This window comes from Saimiri boliviensis, chromosome 5 (assembly GCF_048565385.1).
Source record: "Saimiri boliviensis isolate mSaiBol1 chromosome 5, mSaiBol1.pri, whole genome shotgun sequence".
Lineage (NCBI taxonomy): Eukaryota > Metazoa > Chordata > Mammalia > Primates > Cebidae > Saimiri > Saimiri boliviensis.
In genome coordinates, this window is record NC_133453.1 from 32,331,190 (window position 1) to 32,358,791 (window position 27,602).

At 36.5% G+C, this 27,602-nt stretch overlaps 1 protein-coding gene across 16 annotated transcripts in view; it reads right to left on the bottom strand.

The window, feature by feature from the left end:
• Positions 1 to 27,602, bottom strand: part of PIKFYVE (phosphoinositide kinase, FYVE-type zinc finger containing) — a 98,302-nt gene that overhangs the window by 42,188 nt on the left and 28,512 nt on the right. For 11 of the 16 annotated variants that reach the window (XM_074399145.1, XM_010336388.3, XM_074399151.1 and 8 more), the window contains 8 exons: positions 26,437 to 26,644; positions 23,733 to 23,822; positions 14,169 to 14,307; positions 12,218 to 12,375; positions 10,934 to 11,045; positions 9,326 to 9,473; positions 8,629 to 8,796; positions 1,720 to 1,779 (listed from right to left, as the gene is read on the bottom strand). In XM_074399145.1, the coding sequence (XP_074255246.1) occupies positions 1,720 to 1,779; positions 8,629 to 8,796; positions 9,326 to 9,473; positions 10,934 to 11,045; positions 12,218 to 12,375; positions 14,169 to 14,307; positions 23,733 to 23,822; positions 26,437 to 26,644 (1,083 nt within the window). Of the gene's footprint in view, positions 1 to 1,719; positions 1,780 to 8,617; positions 8,797 to 9,325; positions 9,474 to 10,933; positions 11,046 to 12,217; positions 12,376 to 14,168; positions 14,308 to 23,385; positions 23,475 to 23,732; positions 23,823 to 26,436; positions 26,645 to 27,602 lie in introns of those variants that run through there. The other 5 variants (XM_074399147.1, XM_074399146.1, XM_074399142.1 and 2 more) reach the window with 4 other exon arrangements.

Genomic DNA, 27,602 nt, shown 5'->3' on the forward strand with positions numbered 1-27,602 from the left:
CTCTCAAGACAAAAATTGTAAGCACAGTTATTATCTGCTGAAAAGCAAATAAAACTTTTGCTTCTCCTTTTATTTAATTTTTTAAAAAGAAGGTGTTAATTTTCCCTTTAAAATCACAAACTGGGCCAGGCACGGTGGCTCATGACTGTAATTCCAGTACTTTGGGAGGCTGAGGTCGGTGGATCACCTGAGGTCAGGAGTTCGAGACCAGCCTGGCCGACATGGCAAAACCCCATCTCTACTAAAAACACAAAAATTAGCTGGGCATGGTAGCACATACCTGTAATCCCAGCTACAAGGGAAGCTGAGGCAAAAGAACAGCTTGAACCTGGGAGGCAGAGGTTTCAGTGAGCTGAGAATGTGCCACTGTATTCCAGCTTTGAGATGCCATCTCAAAAAAAAAAATAAATCACAAACTGAAAACTGCATTCAGTAGAACTCTGAATGCCGGCAGAAGAACACATGATAGTGTGGGTGAGGAATTTTCAAAAAAGAAGCTCAGCTCAGACATCCCAAAACAACAAGATGACAGTGTAAAAAGTCTATTATTCAGACAATCCTCAATAGTGTTTCTCTTTCAATATTGGCACAGAGGTTCTCACACAAAATTTTAGCAAAACGGACTCAAAAAAATAAATATTAAAACATAAACAGCATTTATATAGAATTTTTGAAAATCTTTTAAAAAGGATGAATGAAAATGAATCAAGACAAAAAATATTACATAATAAATGCTTAACAAAAAAAGAAAAACGTTCACTAAATAACTGTTGAATAATGTGACCAAATAAGTGGAAAGAAAAGAAGTGGGAAATGCTTACAAAAACTCTCTAACCTGTCCCTTCTAAAAAGCAAAACAAACAAAAAAACTTCCACCAAACAGCCAACCAGATAACATAGTAAAGTATATGTCCATGACATGTGAAGTACAAGAACTGCACATTTCAATTACATAAAGCGCCACTCTAAACTTCTAGCTGAACCAGATGCTTGGAGGTGAATTTAGAAGCACTGCCAAGCTATCAGATAAGCTGCAGTGGCCTCCTTCTACCCGGCTTGCCTTGCCTTCTCTCTTTGATCTGAAACCCTGGGAGCCAAGAAGGAAGGGAACTTTTCTCCCATTATCTGAGGCCTAACCAGCAGAGTATTGTGGACCAATTAAGAATGTCTTTGCTCTAGGAAGCTACGCTAAGTAGGGAAGGAATCGGAGAAACCTAATACTTTTCTATTCTCCTTTTGTGTCCAAAAGAAATTTATCAGCGGAGTTAGTTCTTTATCCTCTACTGCCTACTTCTCTTCCTCACTCCACAAGGCAAGCAGCATCCTTAACTGGATGAGATCTGCCTGTGGGCTTTCTGACAAACTTGACAGTCCTTGATGATATGGTATATCAATACTTAATATTATACTCACAATACAGGAAAGTGTAACCTAGGTCTTTTAAAGAATTAAGTTTGAATTCTACTTAAAAGTTTTTAACCAATTACTTTTCACATAAGAGATCACCTTCTAGCAAACCAAGTCCAAGTTTACATTCTTGGTCCTCAACATTCTCAATCCTTCTCAAATCGTTATACATATTAAAAAACTGTGTTCCCATAATACTACCATAATCAAATATATTTTCAGCACCTTATCTGTGCCAATCAACATGCTAAGCCCTAATTATATCCTCATGAAAAAAGACACCATTCCACATACAGCTTTTTACAAAATTACCTTTGATGAAAGCGTCACTTATTGAGAGCTGTTGTCCTCCAGTGTCAGAAATCAAATACTCTGCATACCAGGGAGACAACAGAGAGGAGGAAGGAAAGGAGAGACATATGACTATAACATGGCAGCATAATTATATACAGAATACACCCACACATGAAACATTACTCACACTAAACCCATCACTGCCTGGGAAATTCAAGAAAGCTTTAGGTCAAAATGCCTTTTTATGCTTGTTCTACACACTTCATACTAAACTTAAGCAGACTTGCATTAATAATGCAATAGAACCATGAAACAATTCTCCTTAATTCAAATGTCAGTTACAGAAACGTTCTTCTCTTACCAAAACCAGTTTATGAAAATTAAGATCTTCTGATACTTGTATGACTATCATAAAAGATGACAGTTTTTTTATGTATAACTCGATGATTTAACAAATAATCACTTTGCCTATGCACAAAGGAGTTTATAGAAAACCCAACTGATAAAACAATATAAACTTTTTAAAATTTTCAGAATATAAGCTATAAAACAAATTAATACAAAAGTGACACTGGCAGGAATAAAGATAAAACTCATCAGTATTTGTATTAGTTCCAAATGTTTTTGTTTTTCAAAACTTCTACCAAACACTGTCAAATTTTTGCTAGATATTAACTGAACACACTCTGAATGCTTTTATTATATTAAATATTTTTCTTACAAGTGAAACTTACTCTTTACTTCCCCATCAACTTTCTCTAGGTCTGTGACCAAGCATAGCTCAAAAGGGTTCTTTCCATTATGCAAATTAAAACACAATGCATGTTAACTCCATTAAAGGTAAAGGCTCTTCTCCACAAAATTTTCTCCAAGTTCATTTATAAACAACTGGCTTTAAAGGTTACCATGTTTATTAGCCAATATGCTCAACCTTCCAACCAGGAAATAAAGAAAATATTTTATTTAGAAAGTTCAAGTGCACTATGCCAAATACAATAAAATCAAGTATGTAGGCAAGATAGATGTTATACTTCATTTCTCTCTTCTCTCACAGAAGTGAGTAACACCAAATCCGGTTAGTTCAATTAATGTATTGTTCTTTACCAGCCTTCTCACACTAAAGCTTAATCATATCTATATGAGACTCCAGAAATGGTGTATTCAAACCTACAGAAAATGCTGTATACCGTCCACCTGAGTTCAACAATTGTTAAGGATCTGCCATATATGTATATGTTTCTTCGCCCCCAATCAAAGTTAATTCAAAGTTACACACTGTACCACTAGTACATCAGCACAACTCTCATAAAAATAAGGGTATTATTCTCTATAGCCACAATATTATTTGCATATTTGAGAAAATTCACAATGTCATAATAGCACAGAATTGGCCCGTACTCAAATTTATCCAACCGTCCCTAAAATGTTTTTAATCACTGGTTTTTTTCTCAAGCCTTGATGCAATAAAGTTCACACATGGCATTGGGTTCCTGTATCTCTTCATTCTCTTTTAATCTAGAACAGACTTTTTTTCCTTTTCATAAAATGAATTTTAAAAGAACCCAGATCAAATGTTCTGTGGAATGTCCCACATTCTGAGTATAGTCAATTGTTTTCTCATGGTGTTTTTAACTTGCTCCTCTATCCCATGTTTTCCTATACACGGAAAACTACATCTAGAGGTTTGTGGAAGCCATAATTTTCACCTTCTTCTCTAGGTTCTACTTGCCTACTTTCCAAGAATAGTTCAGAATCCTGCTTGAAACACATAATACAATATATTTTAATCGTACAACTCTCCAAGACCAATAATGAAAAATTAATCAAGCCAGTTTTATGAGCTTTTGAAAACAGGGTTTTCTCACCTAAGATAGAAAGCATAAGCAGTTTTTTTAAAGCACAAATATTCAAACCAATTTTATAAATCCATTTTTCCTCAGCCTTAAACACTATAGGACAATCCACAAGAAAATATTTAATAAGTACTAACTGCAATTTCAGTATAAAGATAAAAACCATTCCCATTTGTATTTATATCAATGGAATGAAAACCAGAAGCAGAAGAATTCTATTATTCTTTCACATAACTACCAGTCTCTCTGGAAATCTCCATTTTCTGGTAATCCATGTTCATCTTGACTATAACACTGAGCAAACTGACATTTCAACTTCACAAGAAAAAGTGTAAAAATAAAAACTCTTGTTAGTATGCTAAAAACTAACTAAGGAAGAACTATGAAAGCCAGCTACATTTATTAAGAGATTTATGAAGTCTTCAAAGTATAAGGCTGCAAATGACCTAAGAGTCCAATTTAATAATTATCTTCTTCCTAATGCTAGAACCAACTCTGCAATATTCTCAGTGAGTGGGCTAAAGGATTATAATTTCTTTTTAATTCTAGATCTAGATATTTCATTTCACAGATTTAGAATTGAAAGAAAACTTAGAAGTCCCCAAGTCTATGTAACTCAGTACCCTATGTGGGCATCAGTCCTCAATAACCATGACAGGTGGACATTCAGACACAACCTGGACACTTCCCATGCACAGTGGCAAAAGTTCACTACTCCTAACTACTGAATCTAGTTCTTCCTTCAGCCATATGCAAAATAAATATTTCTTTCAGCTACTCTTCAGATACCTAAAGGCAACACCAAGCCTTCTTTTCTCCATTTTAAATCGTCCAACTTTCCTTAGCATGGTTTTCAGATGTCTTAGGATCCTGGCAACCCATTTCTATTCATAAATCAGAACTGAACACAAAACTTTAAATTGGGTCCTCATTCTAGACATGATATGGCCACTAATGAAATCTATGATTGCCCTGGGGAGTGTTGGGGGGAGGGAGATAGTACATCACACTATTAAATTTGCAAATAACTAAAATTTAGATAGATCTTTATCACACAAATTATTAAGGGTGGCTTTCTCCAAAGTACTAATAGTAAACGTTTTAAGCCTAATCACGTTATTTTATGTTTAACTGTGTTGACTTTCATCTTGTTAGTCTCAATCTATTGCCTCAGAAAATAAAGATCTTTAAATGTCAATTCTGCTATCCAACACACTAGTTATTCTCTCCAGATTTTAATTATTTGTGGATCCAAAAAACATTAAAAGTGCTGACCAAAAAAAAGTGGTGAGCTTAATATAGAGAGTCAAATTCCCTACAACATAACCTAGAAGCATCCCCTTCCTGCTGACATCAAATTATTAATTATCCTTTCAATATTTTGTAAAGCAAGCTACAGATCCATATGTTAATACTAGTAGTTATCATAAGTTCTTACATTCACCAAACACACTACGTTCTGTGTGTTTCATACTGAAAGCTCATACTAAGTAGAAGGGTGGTTACCAGAGGTTGAGGGAGTGAAGGGAATGGGGGAGATGCTGGTCAAAGGGTAAAAAGTTTCATTCAGACAGGGGGAATAAGTTTTTGAGACATACTGCACACCATGATGACTATAGTTAATAGTATATTGTATATTTTAAAATTGCTAAGAGTAAATTTCAAAGGTTCTCATCACTAAGAATAATGAGTTTTGTTTTGTTTTGTTTTGTTTTGAGATAAAGTCTCACTCTGTCACCCAGACTGAACTGCAGTGACAAAATCATGGCTCACTGCAGCCTCAACCTGCTGAGATCAAACAATTTTCCCACCTCAGCTTCCCAAATAACTGAGACCACAGAAGCACACTAGCACATCCAGACAATTTTTTTGCATTTTTTGCACAGATAGGGTTTTGCCACATTGCCCAAACTGGTCTCAAACTCCTAGACTCAAGCAATCCACGTGCCTCAGCCACCCGAACTGCTAGGATTATAGGTGTGAGCCACTGCACCTGCCCCAACAAAAAGGATTTGAAATGATGAATATGTTCATTAGTTTGGTTTAATAAATATATCCATCATTTCAAATCCTTATTTATTCCTTAATCATTCCATATTTTATATATACATTGTAACATCTTTTTATAGCCCATAAATACATACAATTATAATTAATCAATTTATAATTTAAAAGTAAAGCTCAGACTCTAAAGCCTATGCTTTAAACAAATATGACCACTGCCTTTGCCTCTTTTAACATACTTCAAGTACGAAACTGTCCTCTTTGCCTACAAAGCTATTGAGATCGTTAAATGTCTTATTAACATTAACAAAGATAGTATCTATCATAGTCTTCTGATTTATTAATCTCATATCACCATAAAAAAAGGAAATGGGGTTTTTTTGGAATGATTTATTTTGGTTAGCCAATGCTGGTGCCTAATCACCACCAACCCCTTTTCTAAATACCACAGTACATTCTGTTCACTACACTGCTCTACATTTTGCCAGCTTCCAATGTCACAAGAACCCATCTTTTTCAAAAAAACATTAATGTATCTATCACTATAGTCATCTAGACTCTCTCCAACTCTTTGAAACTCTTCAAAGATAACAAACTCTGGCTCCATGATCCCACATCAAAAGTCTTTCAATAACCTGGCATATAGTGTGCCTAAACCTAGCAATAGACTTACTTTAAAAATTCACTAATTCTCTAATCTCTTCATTATCCTGGACTTCACTTTCCTCTTTACCATGTGTATTCTTTCCTGACAAGATTAATCTAAAGAGCGGAGAGGAAAAAAAAAAAGCCGTTTTTAAGTCATCAATCAATATTGTATAAACTTTCCCAAGTAACTGGCCTAGTTTTTCTTTCTATTAAACTTCAAATTTTTCTCAGATATCCTTGGTATTTTCTCCAAACTTCAGTGCAAGCTGGGCTTCTAGCATCCTGTCATTTTTCTTAAAAGTGCTGGCCCCTCTTTCAGATTCATTCTATGAAGTTGCCACTTACAGCTTTCATAGACAATCTTTTTAAAGGATTGAGAACCAGGCACAGTGGCTCATGCCTATAATCCCAGCACTTTGGGATGCCAAGGCAGGTGGATCACTTGAGGTCAGGAGTTCAAAACCAACCTGGCCAACATGGTAAAACTCCATCTTTACTAAAAATACAAAAAAAATTAGCTGGGCATGGTGGTGCGCACCTATAATCCCAGCTACTTGGGAGGCTGAGGTAGGAGAATCACTTGAACCCAGGAGGTGGAGGTTGCCATGAGCCAAGATTGCACCACTGCACTCTAGCCAGAGCAACACAGCCAGACTCTCTCTTTAAAAAAAGAAAAAAGGATTGAGATCAGGGAGGTTCCAAAGGAGTCATATTTGTGTCGTCTGCAGGTGCTTCTCCTGTCGATTTCCTTGGAGATACAATCTGGAGTCGTACCAAAACAATGTCATTTCTGGAGCCTCCTGTTCCATTCGACTCTGAATGTTCTCAAGCTAGGTTTTCAAAAGTAAGTATCTGACTGTGCTCAGCAGTCTATCCTTCGCCATTACAAATTCTATGATGACAGGTCACTTTCTTCAAGATTTTCAAAACTTCTTTAACATTTCAAAAGGTGAAATCATCAGCAAGTCAAAAGTATACTTCGCATTCTGCTTACGGTAAAATGCAATTGCCAACAGGTGTGTCCGGAGAATAGATATTCATCATCTGTGTGCCCCTGACCCACATCTGTAAGTTTATATTCAAAACCTTCATAATATCCTCCATGTGACTACCATCTATAGTTAATTCTCACACAATTGTCCTAGCTGATTTTCCATCCTTTCATACTCACCCAAATATTCTCCATCATTTTTCCAATTTCTGTTTTGAGGATATCCATAAAGATGTCTGTCTTACTCATTACCACACCCTCTCTAAATTTCTTATTTTTAAATAACATGTATCTTTTTATTACAACTCTTAAGTGCCATTTTACCACATCTTGATAATAGCTAATAGCGACAATTATGAGAAATTTGTTGGAGAAATATAAACTTGTATCAAATCATTTCAGTATAAATGTTTAGTTCAAAAGCTTCTGTTTCCTGATTATATTTTTAGGCTCAAAATAGAGTCTGCGAAACTTAGGCAAGCATTTCAGATCTAAGTAAGGAGACAATTCAACTTTAGACAGTTATATGTTTAAAATACAAACCCCAGGTAAAATCATGGAATAAAGTGCTTCATCTTTATAATAATAATTTTTCAGTTATTACGACATAACAAAATCCCACAATTATTTACTCATGTATTTTTTATTTATTCACTTTTACACAATTTCACGATGGGACTATAACTTAAATTTGCTTTTAATTATATCCAGTAGAGTAAACCTCATCACCCATTTTAAAAACAGGCATTTTCTTATGTGCTGCTATGTTAGATTTTGGCAGTGTTTACCTTCTTTCTCCTTTTACACCAAATGTATTTTAAATATGGTCACTATTATTTTTGAGCCAGTAGACTAAAGCACGAAATAAGATGGCTAAAAATAATAAATTCATTTTACATTAATTAGAGAAGAAATTATTTTAATAAATATAGAATATACTTAATAAGCATTATGAATTATTATGGAGATATTTTGGAATATGTGAATGATTTTCCCCCAATCTAGTTCAAGCATCTTAATGCGTTTAGTGAAATATTATGTTACTGGGTAACAGCAAAGGCAAATAGGCTTTAAAATGTTAAATGAAGAAAGAGAAAAGAATAGAGCAGAACATCCATGTTATAAATGCAAAGAAATGCCACCTTGGAAGTTGCACATTATGGGAAGAGCAGTAAGATGTAGTTCCTTTTAAAGACTACAAGCTTTAAACTGGGCATGGTGGTGCTGAGGGAGAAAACAAGAAATAAAAGGAATCAACCAAAAAAGGTATGGGGAGGAGGTGTGGGACAAATGAGAAAGGGCAGAACAAAACCCACACCAAATCCCCTTAGCCATATGGGACAGAGGAAGCCAGAAGGACAGGCTGGCATGAGATCCTATGGCCCAGCTGTCCAGCCTGTGTTTGGATGCCAGATGGTGACTACCTCCTACCTTTTTGGTCAGCAGGGTGAGGGGGCACATGTGGGTACTTGGAGGGCTTCTTGATATGGAAGTTCACGTTGTCCAGCTCCACGTTCAGGCTGATAGAAGCGGCTGAGTCACTGTCCACTGTGGACTGGAAACTGCTGACTGATGTGCGCTTGCTAGGACTGGCAGAATCTTTTAGTGTTGGGAAGGGGAAAGAAATATAGGGAGAGGAGGGGAGTAAAAATGGGTTTTATCAGGGTATTGGAGGAAAGGAGAAAAATGTTTTTTTAATATACAAGCCCAATGTGCAATACCAAAATGGATACAGTATTTTCATGTACTTCTGTGTAGACTTAATAAAAATTTGAACAAGTTAAATATTAAATCAATTTTTAAAATGAAGAAATATATTGGAGGTTCTGCAGAGAGAAAGTCTGATATCATAGTGAAGAGATGAGAAAGTTGTCTGCTGCCATATTATTAGTTCAGTTATTTTTAAGCTGCTGCAAACTACAGACTATGGTAAAATCTAGAAATGTCAGCCTAAACAAGTTGGTTTAAGAAAATACTGTATCTAAGACAAGGACTGCTGTCAGATGTTTCCATTTAGTTGGAGCCATAAATCATAAAGCAGAATTATTTCAATAAACAAGATAATCATTTTATCATACATACACAGTAATGACCCATCGAAACTAAAATGTTAGAAAATTAAACTCACTAGCCAAATTATCGTCACCTTCTTCAGCTATCTGTTCTGTGTCACTGTCATCAAACTTTATGTCTTTAAACCACGATGGCTCAGAATGTCCTTCCACGGAGTTCACTGAGTCACTGTCTGGAGAAGGAGTCTCAGAAAATTCTGTACTCTGAAAAGATGAAGACAGGATCCAAGCAATTGGCCCTCAATGGCAACAACGTTGAGGCTGTCACACTACAAATAAATGGAAGTCCAATATTTCTACCACCTAACAATTGAATTTATATAATTATATATAAATAAACAAAAACTAAGTTATAAACCAGAATCATATTGACGATTCCACTCTTTAAAATTGTAATTTTCATTAGCTAGAAGGCTTAGGTAGTAAATTAAAAACAAAACTTTTTTGATACAGATTTTATAGTGCTTCATTTCATGCCTTAGTCCTGAGAGTGTGAGCTTAGAATTTATTTTAACTCTGGGGCAACTCTATCCAGAACACATCTTGGAAAGTAACTTTTGATCAATCACTACACCAGTCTTTGGAGTCATCTGTCTCTTCTAACCACTGACTTTCCAATTTTAGTTCACAAAGGTGTTACTAAACATTACACAGTTGACCCCTGAACAAGGGTTTAAACTGCACGGCTCTACTTATACGTAGATTTTTCTTCTGTCTTTGCCACCCCTGAGACAGTAAAAGCAATCTCTTCTTTTCCTCCCTCCTCCTCAGCCTACTCAACATGAAACGAGGATGAAGACCTCGTGATGATCCACTTCCACCCACTAAAGAGTAAATATAGTTTCTCTTCCTTATGATTTTCTTCATGTTTCTCCAGCTTACTTTATTGTAAGAATATAGTATATAATACATACAACATACAAAATATGTATTAACTGCCTGTTATCAATAAAGATCCCAGTCAACAGTAAGCTATTAGCAGTTAAGTTTTGGGGAAGTCCAACATTATCCACAAATTTTCAACTATGCAGGAGGTCAGTATCCCTAACTCTCAAGGGTCAGCAATGCACATGTGTACGTGTGTGTGTGCGTGTGCGCATGTGTGTGTGTGCATGGATATGTCTATATACGTGTGCATATATATAACCTATATATTATATATATCAAATTACATAAACCAAAAGTGTATCTTTTCTTTAAAGTTCTATTTTTAAATAATTTCTACTTCCCTAGAAGTAGAATAAAAATACATATATTCATCAGTATACCATTGTTATACAATAGTGCTAGAGTCAAAATTATTTCAATAGATGCCATAAAATTTTTCATTTTATACTCTCAGTTCCAAAAACATAGGCATAATAAAATTGAAAACCATTAAGGTTAAATGATAAGCAACTTATAATACCATAAAGATAAATTTAAGAACTACCACACCAACTGAATAAAGTGTTTGATTCTTATTTTTTCCTTTTTATTGTCTGATCAAATTTAAAGCAAACAATAAAATGTTTGATTTTAATGGCAGCATTTTCATCACTGCTGCCTATCGTGTAAAAATAGAAAAACTGTCTTCGAGTAAAGTACTCTTTATTCCCACTGATGAAGAAAGACTGTAAAATAAGCTTGCTACATTCTAATGGGCAGTAAACACTGAAAGGTACCTGCAGTGGTCTATACAGCGCATACTCATCTCTGAAAAGCTGGTCATGATGGCTAACACAATCCAGCCAACGTCCATCAACCATTGCTTGTCCAATTGCTATAGCTTGCGCCCTGAATCAAGACCCACAAAAACGAAGTTTTAAAAGTCAGTCAGAATAGTTTTATAAATGCCAGATAAGTTCTAATCAGAGTTAGATTTTCCAGTGGCCCTTGGATAAGTAAAGGATAAAACAAGAGAGACTTAAAGCAAATTAAAAGATTCTTCCAGGTACTATAGTAAAGGAGAAGAAATTACTGGTAAGGCAAGTCCTAACAAAACCTAATTTTAATAACAGCAAGCACTGACTGAGCATTCAATCCATGCACTTAACAGAGTAAACAATATTGAGAAAAGCTCCTACCTTCAAGGAGCTTCATTTTAATAAGACAATACCAAATATTACAGATACAGGCATAAAATGTGTGTGTGTGCGTGTGTGTGTGTGTGTGTGTGTACACACACACATATATATATACATATCTACATGTAAATATATATACATGAAATAGACACTTAATGACACATTACATTATATGGCGTTTCACAATTTATAAAGCACTTCAGCCAATATTACTTCATCCCTACAGTTTATTCACAGAACCATATAATTTTCCTCATGTTGTAGAAATCTCAAAGAAATTGAATAACTTGACTAAAAGCACAAAGCTAAAAAATACATATAGCCAAAATTACAACCAGGGCTTCGCTGCTTAAAGTTATTTCTCTCTCTACTTTTTTACGTACCTTTTTTCTTCCCATGAGAGGAAGAGTAGCTAATCTGAGAAAATAGTAAAAGTTAGGGGATACGTTTATTTGGAAAGCATGACCTGTTACTCTTTTTATAAATGATTTATGAGGCAGGCAAGTTAGGACCTGACGGGCATAGCTTATGGACCCAATACTCAACACAGGTTACAATGTCTAGATTGGCGAACAGTAGCAGGGGAATTCTTTGGCCTTAGGTTCCAGCTACATTCTTCAATCCTCCTTTAGTAGAGTTCTTCTGCTTTTAATAAGGTAAATTATGATACCATTTGGTTTCTTGTACTCCTTGTATCTGTTCTCTACTGGTTAAAACTCAGATTGGAGGAGGGTTAACTAATTAGCAAGCTAAACCATCAATTACCAAAACAAAGAGCATCCTAACTCTTCAAAGAAATCTGTAACTCTTATTATCTTCAAATATGTTTTCTCATTCAAAATAAATAAATAATATCGAAACCTCTTTCTACGATCAGAATACCTTGTGGCAATGTGCCCATTTCGGATTAGCCAGTTGACTAATTCCTTTCCTACAATGCAGTTTGGATGCGTTCTCAACCAGTAGCGGTGATCTTGAAACTCCATTCCACTGCTGTGATGGCAAATTTTTTTCCACAGGTCCTTTAACTGAACACTGTCCTGCAATCACATTAACGGCAAGTAGTTACTCTTCAGAAAAATGCTATATACCTTTTCAGATGTTTTCCTGTGATTTTTAGACTCATGAAAGGAAACCCAATTTGGATTTCTTTATGTAGCTAATTCACATGACTTAATACAAATGAAACATACATGGGAACAGCTTGAACTCAGCTCATCTAATTCCAAATATAAATTTTTCCCTTGAAAATCAACTATTCCAAATACTTCTTTTTTTCAGTCAATGGTACGTATGATCAATCTCCTACTTAGTTATTTTTCTTTGAAGACAGGGCAAGGCAGAGGGAGACAACAGTCAATCACACTAACCTAAGGTAACTGCTCCTAGAGGCTTTCACTCCACCAGATTCTCACCATGTACCCAACTGCCAGGTTAACTTTTTTATACTCCCTGCTCAAAATAATTCTGAATATTCCTCAGCAACTACAGGTTCAAATCTAAACCTCTAAGTACAGAATTCACTGCCTTCCACCAGCTAGTCCCAAATAACTTTCCTTTCTCATTGCCCCCTGACTCCTACTTAAACTCTCTCCCAGTTAAAAAATCCTACTTCTGGCCATGGAAAATGCCACGCTTATTCTCATCTCTGTATCTTTCTTCACACCTTCAAATAAGATTCACCATCCTCACTGTCTATCCAAAACTATTCCATCTCTCAAGGTCCAGTTCAAGCCCTTCAGTTTAAGCCTTTTCCTGATTCCCTCATTAGTAATGAGCTTTCTATTTTTTGAATTCTTATATTACATACAGTCATATTATTTATTTGATATTCTTTTATTATTAAAGTATTACTACTTCCACTGTTAAGGCTCTTCCTTGATCTTATTTTTACCTTTTGTGGGTTTGCTGGTTTGTTTGTTGTCTTAGAGACAAGGTCTTGCTATGTTGCCCAGGTTGGAGTGCAGTGGCTATTCAGAGGCATGATCACAGCACACCACAGCCTCAAGCCCCTGGCCTCAAGAGTCCTCTCGCCCTAGCCTCCCAAGTAGGTGGGACTGTAAGTGCATGCCACCATACCTGGCTCTTATTTCTACTTTTGAATTATAAGCTTGAGGACTCAGCTATACCTTCCATTTCTCTGAGTAGCTCTTAGAATTGAACACAGTATTTTATGCACAGATAAATTCAATAATTATTATTTCACATACAGTATTAAATGTCTGAAAAGTGCTACATGTGTATAACAAACATGTTTCAAAGCTTAAATAGCAATATGGGACCTAAGAGTTAAGCTATCTTTTTATGTAGGCAATTGAATTCTGATTTTACCAGATAAAAGGGGTAAAGAAAATTAATGCAATGAATATAAAATACTTGACCTATCACTCAGGTAATCCCAGTAAAACTGAAGCTAATCACTTCTGTTTAAGTGATATGCTATTTCATTTATATATCTTTTTTAAAAGACTCAGTGACAGGCCAGGTGCAGTGATTCACGCCTGTAATCCCAGCACTCTGGGAAGCTGAGGGGGGTGGATCACTTGAGGTCAGACCAGCCTTGCCAACATGGTGAAGCCATATCTCTACTAAAAATACAAAAAATTAGCCAAGTATGGTGGCATGTGCCTGTAATCCTAGCTACTTGGAAGGCTGAGGCACCAGAATTGCTTGAATCCAGCAGGCAGAGGTTGCAGTGAGCCAAGATCACACCACTGCACCCCAGGCTGGGGGACACAGTGAGACTCTGTCTCAAAAATTAAAAAAAGATTCTATCACATAAACACTCTCTATGCTCAAAACCAGCAATGCGTCAAGGATACTGGACCAGTACCAGAAGAATTTTGCGTTCATCTTCAGTGGTCTCTGTCCTAACATATGTTCGGTTAGCCTGGGGACTGACAGATGTCTCGTATGTAGGTACCATAGGAGAACCAGATCTATCCAGTGACAGGTTAGTAATGCTGGCTGATCTGGAAATAAAAACAAAAAGTGAAATCACAGGTGTAAATTCTTCTTCAATAAATAAAATTACAGAGAAAATTTATTTTTAAATAAATATTTATTTACCAATGTTAAGGATACTTTTAAAAGTAGTTATGATGGTTATGCATGATGTTATCATTGAAATAAATTTGATAAAGGATACCCAGAAACTCTGTACGATATTTGCAATTCTATGTAAGTCTATAGTTTGCAATTCTAAAGCTGTGTGTTATAAAATTACTTGGAAATAAGTTTAAAAGGAAGTAGTTATGGAAAAATTACAGGAAAACAATTATATAGCTCATATATCAGTAATATTTCAAAAGGAATAGATACAAAGTCTTCTTGTTAAAATGCTGCAAGTTAGTGGATTTTTTTTTAACTGACAAATATAAAGTATGACAACTAAATGCAAAATAATCTTCCAGATCAGGGTCAGGAAACTATGGCCCACAGGCCAAATCTAGCCTGCTTCCTGTTTTTGTATAGCCCATGAAGTAATAAGGTTTTCATAGCTGAATTATCTACAATGCAATCAATCTGATGAAAGGAACACTAATTTTGAAGCCCAAATAAGCAAAGTGTTATTCCCCAAAAAAGAATTATTTTCTTCTCACTAGTAGACCTATATTTAAAATATTATCCTCGAATATTATTACATTATTTTGTCAGTAAAAAAAATTACAAGAAATGTGTTTTTTCTCATAATATCAGTATTCATACATATCCTTAATTCTGACTCTTGGCAAAGTTACCAAACAAATGACTTAGAAATGGAATACCAACAGCATCAAACAAGCTTTAATTCATTTAAAAGAAAAAGTAACTAAAAATTTAGTTAACTTCTACCTAGAAAAAATTAAACCCAATTTTAGCTTCCACGTAAAGGATAAAAGTCAAAAATACCTATCATGTATTAGACTATACAACTCCTTCATTACAGCAGAATCTGTACTTCCCAAATTTAATCTTCACAGCGTCCTATGAAATATGTATTGCTAGCTCTATTTTACAGATAAAGATATCAAGAATAAGAGATTAATCTGTCTAAAGTAGCTGGACTATTATGTTTAAAACCTAAACTCAACTAATATGTATCAGGGCTGCCACCTACAATTAGGTGTCAATTGAAAACCAAGATTTCCCTGTATGAAGATAAAATATTTTTTAAAGTAATTTAAATTATTCGCAGGTTTAGCAAAGTGTCAGTTAATAGGAAAACACTGATATCAAATAGTCGATAAGCAATTTTTTTTTTTTTTTTTTTTGAGACGGAGTCTCTTTCTGCCACCCAGGCTGGAGGGCAGTGGCACAATCTTGGCTCACTGCAACCTCCATTTCCCGGATTCAAGCGACTCTCCTGCCTCAGCCTCCCGAGTAGCTGGGACTATAAGCACGTGACACCACACCAGACTAATTTTTTGTATTTTTAGCAGAGATGGGCTTTCACTGTGTTAGCCAGATGGTCTTAATCTCCTGACCTTGTGATCCACCCACCTTGGCCTCCAAAGTGCTGGGATTACAGACATGAGCCACCACGCCCAGCCAATAAGCAATTTTTTAAAATAATCAGTTATTTATTTCTTGGCCTAGTCTTTCAGTGAATGCTTGCTATTATGTCTTAATTAATTTTAATCTCTTTTCCAATGGGTGCATTATCCATACATTCTACTTCTCTATCATTCTAACTACCCCTGTACATACTCTAATATAGTGGCAACAAGAATAAAAGAAAATTAGTCAATTTTGCTGTCAAATGCTCTAAGAAGAAGGCTAGTAGCAAGAATACTGATTAAAATTATATTTAGAGACAGCATTCATTGACTAAATTACATCTTTCCTAAGACTTATATCAATCTTAGCATTAATTCAAAACACGGGGAGATACACTGTAAATTAGCACAGTTATCCCTAAACTTCTAAACATGCCAACAGGAATACTGTAATTTTCTCTCTCTCTTTAAAAAGTCATCTCTTGACTCCACATCCCTCTACTTTATAGCAAAACTCCCATTTCCAGTAATTCTTCCATTATCTCTTGAACCCCAAACAACCCACTGAAACTGCCTATCAAGATTACCAATGTTGGCCGGGCACAGTGGCTCACGCCTATAATCCCAGCACTTTGGGAGGCCAAGGCAGGAGGATCACAAGGTCAGGAGTTTGAGACCAGCCTGACCAACATGGTGAAACTCCATCTCTACTAAAAATATAAAAATTAGCTGGGCATGGTGGCAAGTGCCTGTAATCGCAGCTACTGAAGCAAGAGAATTGCTTGAACCCAGGAGGTGGAGGTTGCAGTGAGCCAAGATCATGCCACTGCACTCCAGCCTGGGCAACAGAGCAAGACTCCCTCTCAAAAAAAAAAAAAATTAAGATTCCCAATGTTGTCGTTAAATCCAATAGTCAGTTTTCACTCTTCATCTTACTTAACGTATCAGCCACATAGCTCTCCTTCTTTGAAAAACTTTCTCCACTTGACTAATAAGATAAATACCCTCCTGGTTTTCCTGTTACCTCACTGGCCTTTCCCTCTGTCTCCCTTTCTGGTTTCTTTTGATTTCTCCAATCTCAGTCCTTAGTCTTTATTTCCTCCCTTTTCACACTCATTCTCTTGATCTCCATCCAAGTTCATAGCTTGAAATACCATGATGACAACATCAAAGTTTATATCTCTAGCCTGTACCCCCCTCCTAAATTCTGGACTCATATACCCAACTATTTGACCTTTCACTTGGATGCCTAGAAGACATCTCAAATTCAACGTGTCTAAAACCAAACTGTTCCTCCCAGTTGGCAATTCCACCCCTTCAACTACTCAGGCCAAAGACCTGAGTCATCTTTGGTATCTTTCTGTTGAAGCCTATATCCAGTTGATTAGCAAATCCTATTAGCTCTAAAATCAAAATATATTTAGAATTTGTCTATTTCAGCTGGGCATGGTGGCTCACACCTGTAATCCCAGCACTCTGTGAGGTTGGGGCGAGTGGGTCACCTGAGGTCAGGATTTCAAGACCAGCCTGGCCAACATGGGGAGACCCTGTCTCTACTAAAAATGCAAAAATTAGCTGGGCATGGTGGCAGGTGCCTATAATTCCAGCTACTCGGGAGGCTGAGGCACAAGAAGTGCTTGAACCCGGGAGGTAGAGGTTGCAGTGAGCTGAAATCATGCCACTGCACTCCAGCCGGGGCAACAAGGCAAGACTTTGTCTTTTAAAAATGTGTGTGTGTGTGTGTGTGTGTGTGTGTGTGTGTGTGTGTGTGTATTATACATATATCAAGTCATGTCATCCTTCCACATTTCACCCAAAAGTCTGCAAAAAGGGAAACCTTTTCAGAGTAAAATGTCAGCTAATAAATGTAGAAGCAATGACGGATTTAGAAAAATCACAATTTTGCAAATATAATAACGTTGCATTTCAACAAGTATCATAAGTGAATGCTAAAACTATTGACTGAAAGATTAGTAAGATAGAGAGTATTAATGCAGTTTCAAAGTATCTCCCCCACATATTACTTACTAATTACAAAGGATACAATAGTAACTACAGTGGAGAAACCCAACATGCAAGAGATCAAGTCAACATCACCAACGGGATAAACTTGTATTGTGTCCTTTACAACATAACAGATTGAGAAGGATGTAGCACTCATGTAGTATTTCTGCTCCAAAACTGCACAGCCTAAATCTAATCATAGGAAGCTTCTGACAAACTTAAATTGATGGGCATTCTAACTAAACAACTGGTCTTCGCCAGAGTAAAGAAAACCAAGACACATGACTAAATTCAATGTATGATTCTCAACTGGATCACAGATTGGGGGAAAATCAGTACAAACAACACTATTAAGACAATTGGCAAAATCGGAATACCTACAATATGGGGATAATAGAAATTTACTACTGTTACAATTTCCTAAATTTGCTATGTAAGAGAACACGACTGTTCCAAAGGCAAACACTTAAGTACTCAAAAGTAAAAAATAAGACTTTCCATTTCTGGTCTAGCATGTGAAGATCTTCACTCCATCCCAACAACTAGAACCTGAGCAAATAGAGAAATCATCAACTTTTCTTAGATCCATCAGAAAAGTGAGGTCACAAAGCAAATGCTGTCCCAAATACTGCAGAGGCAGACAAGCAGATAGAGAAAATCACAACTCACTGGAGCAGAAACCTCCATGGGAATCAGGAAAACCTCGACTCAAAAACTGACAAACTCCTCGGGGCTCACTGTAAACAAACCAGAGATACAAATTCTAGGTAAAGCCAGCCATGGGGGTGGTGGGGATGCTTCTGGGAGTTTCACTTCCAGATCTACCATGTCCTCACATGAATGTCAGAGAAAAATTCCTTCCGGCTTCTGGCTTCCAACAGTGGGAGAGATTAAACAATTTTAAAATATATCAGAGCATTCTATTCTCCATAACAAGTCCTGCCCTAAGGAAAAACTATTTTACCAGAGCCTAATCTACTGGAGTTATATCAGAGTTAACCTACCCAGGAAGAGGAAAATCCCCAACCCCAGGCCCTTCTTGCCTTCCACACAGAGGAAGAAAAATCCCCAACTCCAGCCTCCTTCAGCCATTCTGTCTCACCTAAGAGGGGGAAAAATGAGAAGCATTGATAAAGTTCACAGTTCAGAGGCACAGGCTCACCTGGGAGAGTGACTCACAGGACTAGAGACCACCTCATCTCCCCTCACATCCTAACACTACATCACTGAAGGGCTATTTACCACAGTGCCTTCTACCCAGTACAGCATGTTTACATTTCAACAAATAATCACAAGGCATAATGAAAGCCAAAAAACAGTTTGAAGACAATGAACAAGCCTCAGAAACAGGCTCAACATAAGTGTGGAAATTATCAGTCTAGGAATTGTTTTTAAACAATAATATGCTAAGGGTGTTAATGGGAAAAGTAAACAGGCAAGAACAGACAGATAATGTAAGCATAAGATGGATATTCTAAGAAAGAAGCAAAAAGGAAATGAAAGGGATCAAAAACACCGTAACAGAAAAGAAGAGTGCCTCTGATGGGCTCTTAGTAGACTAGACAGAGGTAAGGAAAGAATCTCTGAACTTGAGGCTATCTCAACAGAAACTGCCAAAACTGAAAAGCAAATAGAAAAAAGACTGAACAAACAATATCCAAGAACTGTGGGACAACTACAAAAGGTATGATATAAATGTAATGGGAATATCAAAAAAAAGAAGAGAGAAAGGAACACAAGCAATATTTGAAACCATAATGACTGAGAATCTCCCCTAGATTAATGTCAGTCACCACGCCACAAGTCCGGGAAGCTCAAAGAAGATGAGTGTGGATAAATGTGAAAAAACTACAGTTAGGCAAAACTAAGTGTATTCACTGCAGATAATCAAAAATAAAGAAAAAGATCTTGGAAAAAACCACCTTAGAGACCAAGCGTGGTGGCTCAGACCTGTAATCCCTACACTTTGGGAGGCCAAGGCAAGAAGATCACTTGAGGCCAGGAGTTTGAGACCAGCTTGGGCAACACAGCAAGACCCCATCTCTAGTTCAAGAAAAAAAATTAAAAACTTACCTACAGATGATCAAAGATAATAAATACATCTGACTTCTCCTCAGAAACCATACAAGCGAAAAGAATGAAGTGAAATATTTAAGGTGTTGAGAGAAAAAAGCTACCAACCTAGAATTCCGTACCCTGATGATACCCGTCAAAAGTGAAGGAGAAGACTTTGTCAGACAAATAAAAACTGAGGGAATTTTTTACCAGTAGACCTGCGTTTCAAAAAATGCTGAAAAGAATTTCTTCAGAGAGAAGGAATACAGTATAGGTCAGAAACTTAGATCTATTAATACACAAAGAAAAGTATCAAAGAAGAAATAAGTGAAAGCAAAAACTTTTCTTTTTCTTACTCTTAGTTGATGTGACAGATAACTATTTGTTCAAAATAGTAATAGCAACAATGTATTCAATTACATAGGTCTGCATGCTTATATGTAAGTGAAATGAACGGCAATGATACAACAAATAGGAGGGAAAAATTGGGAAGCAGTACAGTATTATTTGAAAGTAAATGTGGATTAGCTGTAAGTTATTGCAAACTCTAGGGCAATCACTAAAAAAGTTAAAAGAATACAACTGATACGCTTTTAAAAAGAGAAAATAGAATAATTTAAAATGCTCAATTAAAAACGTAAAGGTGGAAAAGGTGTGGAAGACAAAAACAGGAAAAAAGACCAAGGGCAACAAGTAGAAAACAGTAATAAATATGGCAGATATTAATCTAACTACATCAGTAACCACCTTAAATGTCAATAGTCTAAATACACCAACTAAAAGACAGAGATGGTTAGAATGGATCAAAAAACAAGATCCAAAAATACGTTTGGATTAATTTTCAGAAAGACTTCAGAGCAAGGAAAGTTATCAAAGATAAAGAGGGACATTACATAATGATAAATAAATCAATATTCCAAAAGATATAACAATCCTTAATATTTATGCTCCTAACAATAGAGTACCAAAATATATGAGGCAAAAACTGATAGAACTACAGGAGAAACAGATGAACCCATTAGTACAGCTGGAGACTTTAACCCCTCTATCAGAAACGGACACATATCCAGCAGAGAGAAAATCAGTAACAGCAGAGCTGAACTCAACAACACCATCAATCAGGTGGATAAACCAAACATCTTATAGACCACTTGATCCAACAACAGCATACTCATTCTTCTCAAGTCACATGGAACATTCACCAAAACAGACCACATTCTGGGCCATAAGACACACCATATCAAATTTAAGAGAGTAGAAAACATACAATATCTGCCTTCAACAACCAAAACTGAATCAAACTAGAAATAATTAACAGAAAGACAGCTACAAAATCCTAAAATCCTTTGGAGATGAAACAACACACTTGTAAAAAATAAAAATGAGTCAAACAAGAATATCAAGAAAATTTTTTAAATATTTTTAACTAAATGAAAATTTAAAATACAACCTATCTAAATTCGTGGAATGCAACGAAAGCAGTGCTTAGCAGGAAATTCACAGCACCAAGTGCATACATTTAAGAAAAAGATCTAAAGCCAGATGAGGTGGCTCACACCTGTAATCCCAGCACTTTGGAAGGCTGAGGCAGATCATGAGGTCAGGAGTTCAAGACCAGCCTGGCCAACATAGTGAAACCCCATCTCAAAAAATAAAAAATAAAAAATAAAGAAAAATATCTAAAATCAATCATCTAAGTTTCCTCCTTAGGGAACAAAGAGGTTAAGAAGCATGTTAAATCCAAAGTGAACACAGGAAAAATAATAATAAAGATTAGAGCAGAAGTCAATGAAACTGAGAACAGGAATCAACAGAGAGAATCAACAAAGCCAGTTCTTTGAAAAGATCAATAAAATCAGTAAGTCTCCAGCTAGGCTAAGAAAAAAACGGGAAAACCCAAAGTACTAATATCAGAAATGAAAATCAAAATAGTCCTATTTCTCTTAAAGAAATTGAATCAGCAATTAGTAACCTTCCAAAACAGAAAGCACCAAGCCCAAATTCATTCACTCAATTCTACCAAACATTTAAGAAAGAAATATGTCAATTCTCTACAAAATTTTCCTGAAGATAGAATCCAAGGGAGTACTTTCTAATTCAGTCAATGAGGCCAGCATTTCCCTCATACCAGAACCAGACAAAGACATGACAAGAAAAGGAAACCACAGCCTATTATCCTCAACAAAACAGTAACAAATCCAATCCAACAATGTTTAAAAAACTCTATATACCACAACCAAGTGGGATTTATCACAGGTATGCAAGGCTGGCTCAACACTCAAAAATCAATTAATATAACTCATCACATCAATCAGTTACAGAAGAATAATTACATAATCATATCATTGATATAGAAAAAGCATTTGACAAAATCCAATATTCCTTCATTATAAAAACTCTCATTATAAAACTTCTCATTATAAACTTCATTATAAAACTTAAAGTAATGGAGATGTCCTTCGATAGGTGAGTAGATACATAAACTATGACAAATCTAGACAATGGGATATTATTCATCACTAAAAAGAAAAGAGCTATCAAGCTATGAAAAGACATGGAGAAAACTTAAATGCTTATTAGTAGGTGAAAGAAGCCAATCTGAAAAGTCTACACACTGTATAATTTCAACGATGAGTCAATTCTTGGAAAAGCAAAACTATGGAGACAGTAAAAAGACTAAAGATTGTATGGGTTGGGGAGAGGAAGGGATAAATAGGAGGGAGCTCAGTAGACTTTTTGGGCAGAGAACCTATTCTGTAGAGTACAACAATGATGCATGCATGTTATTATACATTTGCCCAAACCCATAGAATATTCAACACCAACAGTGAACTCTATTGTTAACTATGGGCTTTTGGATGATAATGATGTGTCAAAGTAGGTTCATTGATTACAATAAATATGCCACTCTGGTGGAGGACACTGATGGTCATGAAGATTGTACATGTGTGGAGACAGGGGCTATAAGGGATCTCTCTGTGCTTTCTGCTAATTTTTTCCATGAACCTTAAAACTGCTATAAAAAATAAACTGTATTAACTAAGAAAATATAAAGGGTAATGATGTCTGTAACTTACTCTCAAATGGTTCAGAAAATATGCATATATGTATATACAATATAAATAACGACGGCCAAGTGCAGTGGCTCATGCCTACAATCCCAACGCTTTGGGAGTACGAGGTGGGAGAATCGCTTGAGGTCAGAAGTTGAAGACTATCCTGAACAATAAAGTGAAACCCCATCTCTATAATTTATTAAAAAATAATAAAATAAAAATTTAAAAAAGAAAAAATTAGAAAGCAAAAGGGCAAAATATAAATTAGCAAATCTTAATGAAGAATAGATGAAGATACATTTTTCTGTCCTTGCCACTTTTCTGCAAATTTGACATTTTTTTCAAAGCAATTAAAAATTAACAACAAAAAATGTAAAACTCTCCAACAGCTTCCCATCTCACTCAAAGTAAATGACAGAGTCCTTAGGGATTAACTAAGACTGCTCTACTCCATTACCATAGGATTCCTTGTTATTCCTTGCCAGGTGTATTTCCTCCCAGAAAATGTCCTCCTCCACAAAATGTCCACATGGCTCATTCCCTCACATCCTTCATATCTTATTTAACTAGAAGAGAAAGGATGGTGTAGGTTCCAAACTCAAAAGTCAATGGAGAATGTTGCCAAGAGTCACTGAGAGAATGGAAACAAGAGCTGAATACCAAAAAGAAAACACTAGTTTAATTCAGCTTTTAGAGCTAAGAAAGTACATGACAATCAACCCCACCCTTTTAATCCATTTGTTCTTCTTATTAGCATGAAAAGAAATAAACATCAGAAAATACTGTTTTCATTTGTCAGTTTACCTATTTCGAGCAGGAGATTTCCCAGCATCTTCTTGTACAGATACAAGTCTTGTTGAAAGAGGAGTATTTGAGGAATCTGGATGAATCAAACTATAAAGAAAACAGGAAAATACTGAAATAATTCAGGACAGTAAGAGGGAACTTCAGTGAGACACTTTAACATTAAAAGCAAGATTAAAGCTTTTTCCCTGCAATAAGAAGATTATGGGTCATTTTGGTTCTTCCTTTAATTAGGGTGTAAATGGTATGGATAACAGTTTTTGCAGTGCATGGCTTTTTTCTTAAGAATACAAAATGCCAAAAGGACAATTTTTAAAAGTTTCTAAGTACATGGAATATAAATAAAATTAGTTGGACGGTTGACTTATGAAACTTCTCACATTATAAACACAAGATGATAAGTGATTTTAGAGGGAAACCTGAGTTCAAATATTTTATTCTCAGTCCCCATAACCCACTAGAATAGCATCATAGAGTCAGACAAACCTAGGTCCCAGTGCAGGCTCTACCTCTTACTAGCTGTGTGACCTTGAGTTCATTACTTAATCTCTCTAAACCTCAGCATCCACATCTGCCAAAAGGAGAAGATAGTGCCTACCACAGAGATATGCTGACTGAAAGAGAATGAACATTAAGCAGTTAGCACAGAACCTAAAAGTTAACCATTATTCTACCTTCGACATCTATTGTACATCTCTCAGGAATCTTTCCTACCTGATCTGTTTTGTTAAATCACATCTGCCAATTACAACAGGGCCAGTCACAACTAAAAAGCATTACTAACAAAAGTAAGCAAAAACTTTAAAAAATCTCTTAATTTGTAAAATCAATGTTTATAATATAGAATCAATTTTTAAAATTTATAAAATATATGTAAAGTATAAAGAATCACAATGCCATAAACACCAAAGTACTCATCAAGCAATGTAAGAAAAGGCTGGGCATGGTGGCTCATGCCAACACAAAGTGCCAGCACTTTGGGAGGCCAGCAAATCACGGGAGGCCAGGAATTCAAGACCAGCCTGGCCAACGTGGCGAAACCCATCTCTACTGAAAATACAAAACTTAGCCAGGCATGGTAGCACACACCTATAATCCCAGCTACTCAGGAGGCTGAGGCACAAGAATCACTTGGACCCTGGAGGCGGAGGATGCAGTGAGCTAAGATCGCTACTGCACTCCAGCCTGGGCGACAGAGAGAGATTCCATCTCAAAATAAATAAATAAAAACTAATGTAAGAAAAGAACACCACCACTGACTGGGAAATTCCCCTACCCAGTCCAAATCCCTTCCTTTCTCTGCCCTCAGTGAAACCACTGCTATAAATTTCACATCACTGTTTTCTTTTAAGTTTTGCCACATTTGTGTCCCTAGACAGTGTACTAGTTTTGTGTATTTTTAAATTTTATATAAATTAAATTTTACTGGTTACATGATTAGATGATTTTCTTTTCTATTCCACTTTGTCCCCGAGATTCATACATATTGAACGCAGCTGTAATTAATTCATTTTTTACTTTACTTAAATTCATTACATACTAATTTATCAATCTCTTTAAGGGGTAACCGAAAAACTAACCCATCAGAGAGATGTTAGTCAAAACTATAAGCCAGGCATCCCCAAACTACGGCCCGCAGGCCGCATGCGGCCCTCTGAGGCCATTTATCTGGCCCCCTGCCACACTTCAGGAAGAGGCACCTCTTTCATTGGTGGTCAGTGAGAGGAGCACAGTATGTGATGGCCCTCCAACGGTCTGAGGGACAGTGAACTGGCCCCCTGTGTAAAAAGTTTGGGGACGCCTGCTATAAGCTCTTTGAAATGGCCAGATTTGGTATTATGCTAAACAAAATAATTCAACTAAAGAAAATACTCAGAGGCCAGGTGCAGTGGCTAATGCCTATAATCTCAGCACTTTGGGAGGCTGAGGTGAGAGAATTACTTGAGATCTGGAGTTCAAGACCAGCCTGGTCAACATGGCAACACCCTGTCTAAAAAAAAAATCTTAAAAAAAAAAATTAGCCAAGCACAGTGGCGTGCACCTGTAGTTCTAGCTATTCAGGAAGCTGAGCCAGAAATTTGTTCAAGTCTAGGGTTTCCAGGCTGCAGTGAGCTATGATCACACCACTACACTCCAGCCTGAGTGACAGAGCAAGGCCATCTCAAAAATAGTAACTAATAATTTTTAAAAATCAGAAACTGATAAAACTAAGATTCTAATTCAAACAATTCCAGGTAACTTCCAAGAGTTAGCACCCTCTACTACTAGGCAGTGCAATATACTTACAGAAAAACATGATGTGTTCCTTCAGAAGGAAAAAAATATATAATCTCATTTGGAAATATGAATACAAATTGTATGAGCATTCTTCTTCTCACAGAAGGCTACATTAGAAATTAATAATGTTAATGACTCCTGTTGCCTATTCAACAAATATTATCAAGATTATATAAATGCCATGCACTGTTCTTGGTGCCTAAGGTAGGACAGTGACAAGAAAGGTGTGAAGTCTCCTCTCATGGAGCTTACATTCTAATTAGTCAATATCATCACTCTCCATAAACATCTGCAAACATTGGAGGCAAACCAAGGAAAAAGGAGAACACAGTGAATTGACAGGAAATAATTCAAAGAAGGTAAGTGTTAACTGAAAGCACTCACAGGTCAGAGGATTTTAAATAAAATTATATTTAAGGGACAATACCTTTGCCAGGCCAAATCATCCTCTAAAAATATGTTACGGCTGGCTTTCCTACTCCCAACAGGTGTTCGGGGTTCGCTTGGATCAAGTACAGACACAGAGCAAGCAGAATCTGAAAGGGCATTCAAGTCTTCCCCAATAGAATTACTGTCTGTGGAATGAGCATAACTTAACGCTATTTTTCTACAATATGTGCAAGCTCGGAGGTCTCCTAGGAGAAAAAAAAAAAGAAGGAAAATGAAGGAAAAGATAGCATGATATATTGCTTGGCATAACTTTAACTCCCTGGGTCAACAGTTCACCTAATAACAGGGAAATGTCTTCAAGTACAGACTCTCAAAAAAATTTTTTCAAAAGTGAAATAATTTTGTTAGCTCTATTATACACAATTAAGAGCCACTTTGAATTCTGGCACTAAAATTAAAAAGTTAAAATAAAAGAAAAAAAGAGCCATAAATTCATCCAGGTGTCCAAACATTTATAATGAGTTTAAACATCACAAACATTTATAACGAGTTTAAAATATATATCCCAGGCTGGACACGGTGGCTCACACCTGCAATCCCAGTACTTTGGGAGGCCAAGGCAAGCAGATCATCTGAGGTCAGGAGTTCAAGACTAGCCTGGCCAACATGGTGAAACTCCATCTCTACTAAAACTACAAAAATTAGCCAGGTGTGGTGGCACATACCTGTAATCCCAGCTACTTGGGAGGCTGAGGCAGGAGAATTGCTTGAACCCAAGAGGCGGAGGTTGCAGTGAGCCAAGACTGTGCCATTGCACTCCAGCCTGGGCAACAAGAACGAAACTCCATCTCAAAATAAATAATTAGCCAGGTGCAGTGTGTGTGCCTGTAGTCCCAGCTACTTGGGAAGCTGAAGTGGGAGGATCACTTGAGTCCAGGAGTTCTGGGCTATAGTGTGTTATGCTGATCAGGTGTCCACACTAAGTTCGGCATCAATATGGTGACCTCCTGGGAGCAGGGGACCACCAGGTTGCCTAAGGATGGGTGAACCGGCCCAGGTCAGAAACGGAGCAGGTCAAAACTCCCATGCCGATCAGTAGTGGGACTGTGCCTGTGAATAGCCACTGCACTCCAGCCTGGGCAACATAGCGAGACCCTGTCTCGGGGGAAAAAAATTAATTAAATAATTAATTTAATTTAATGT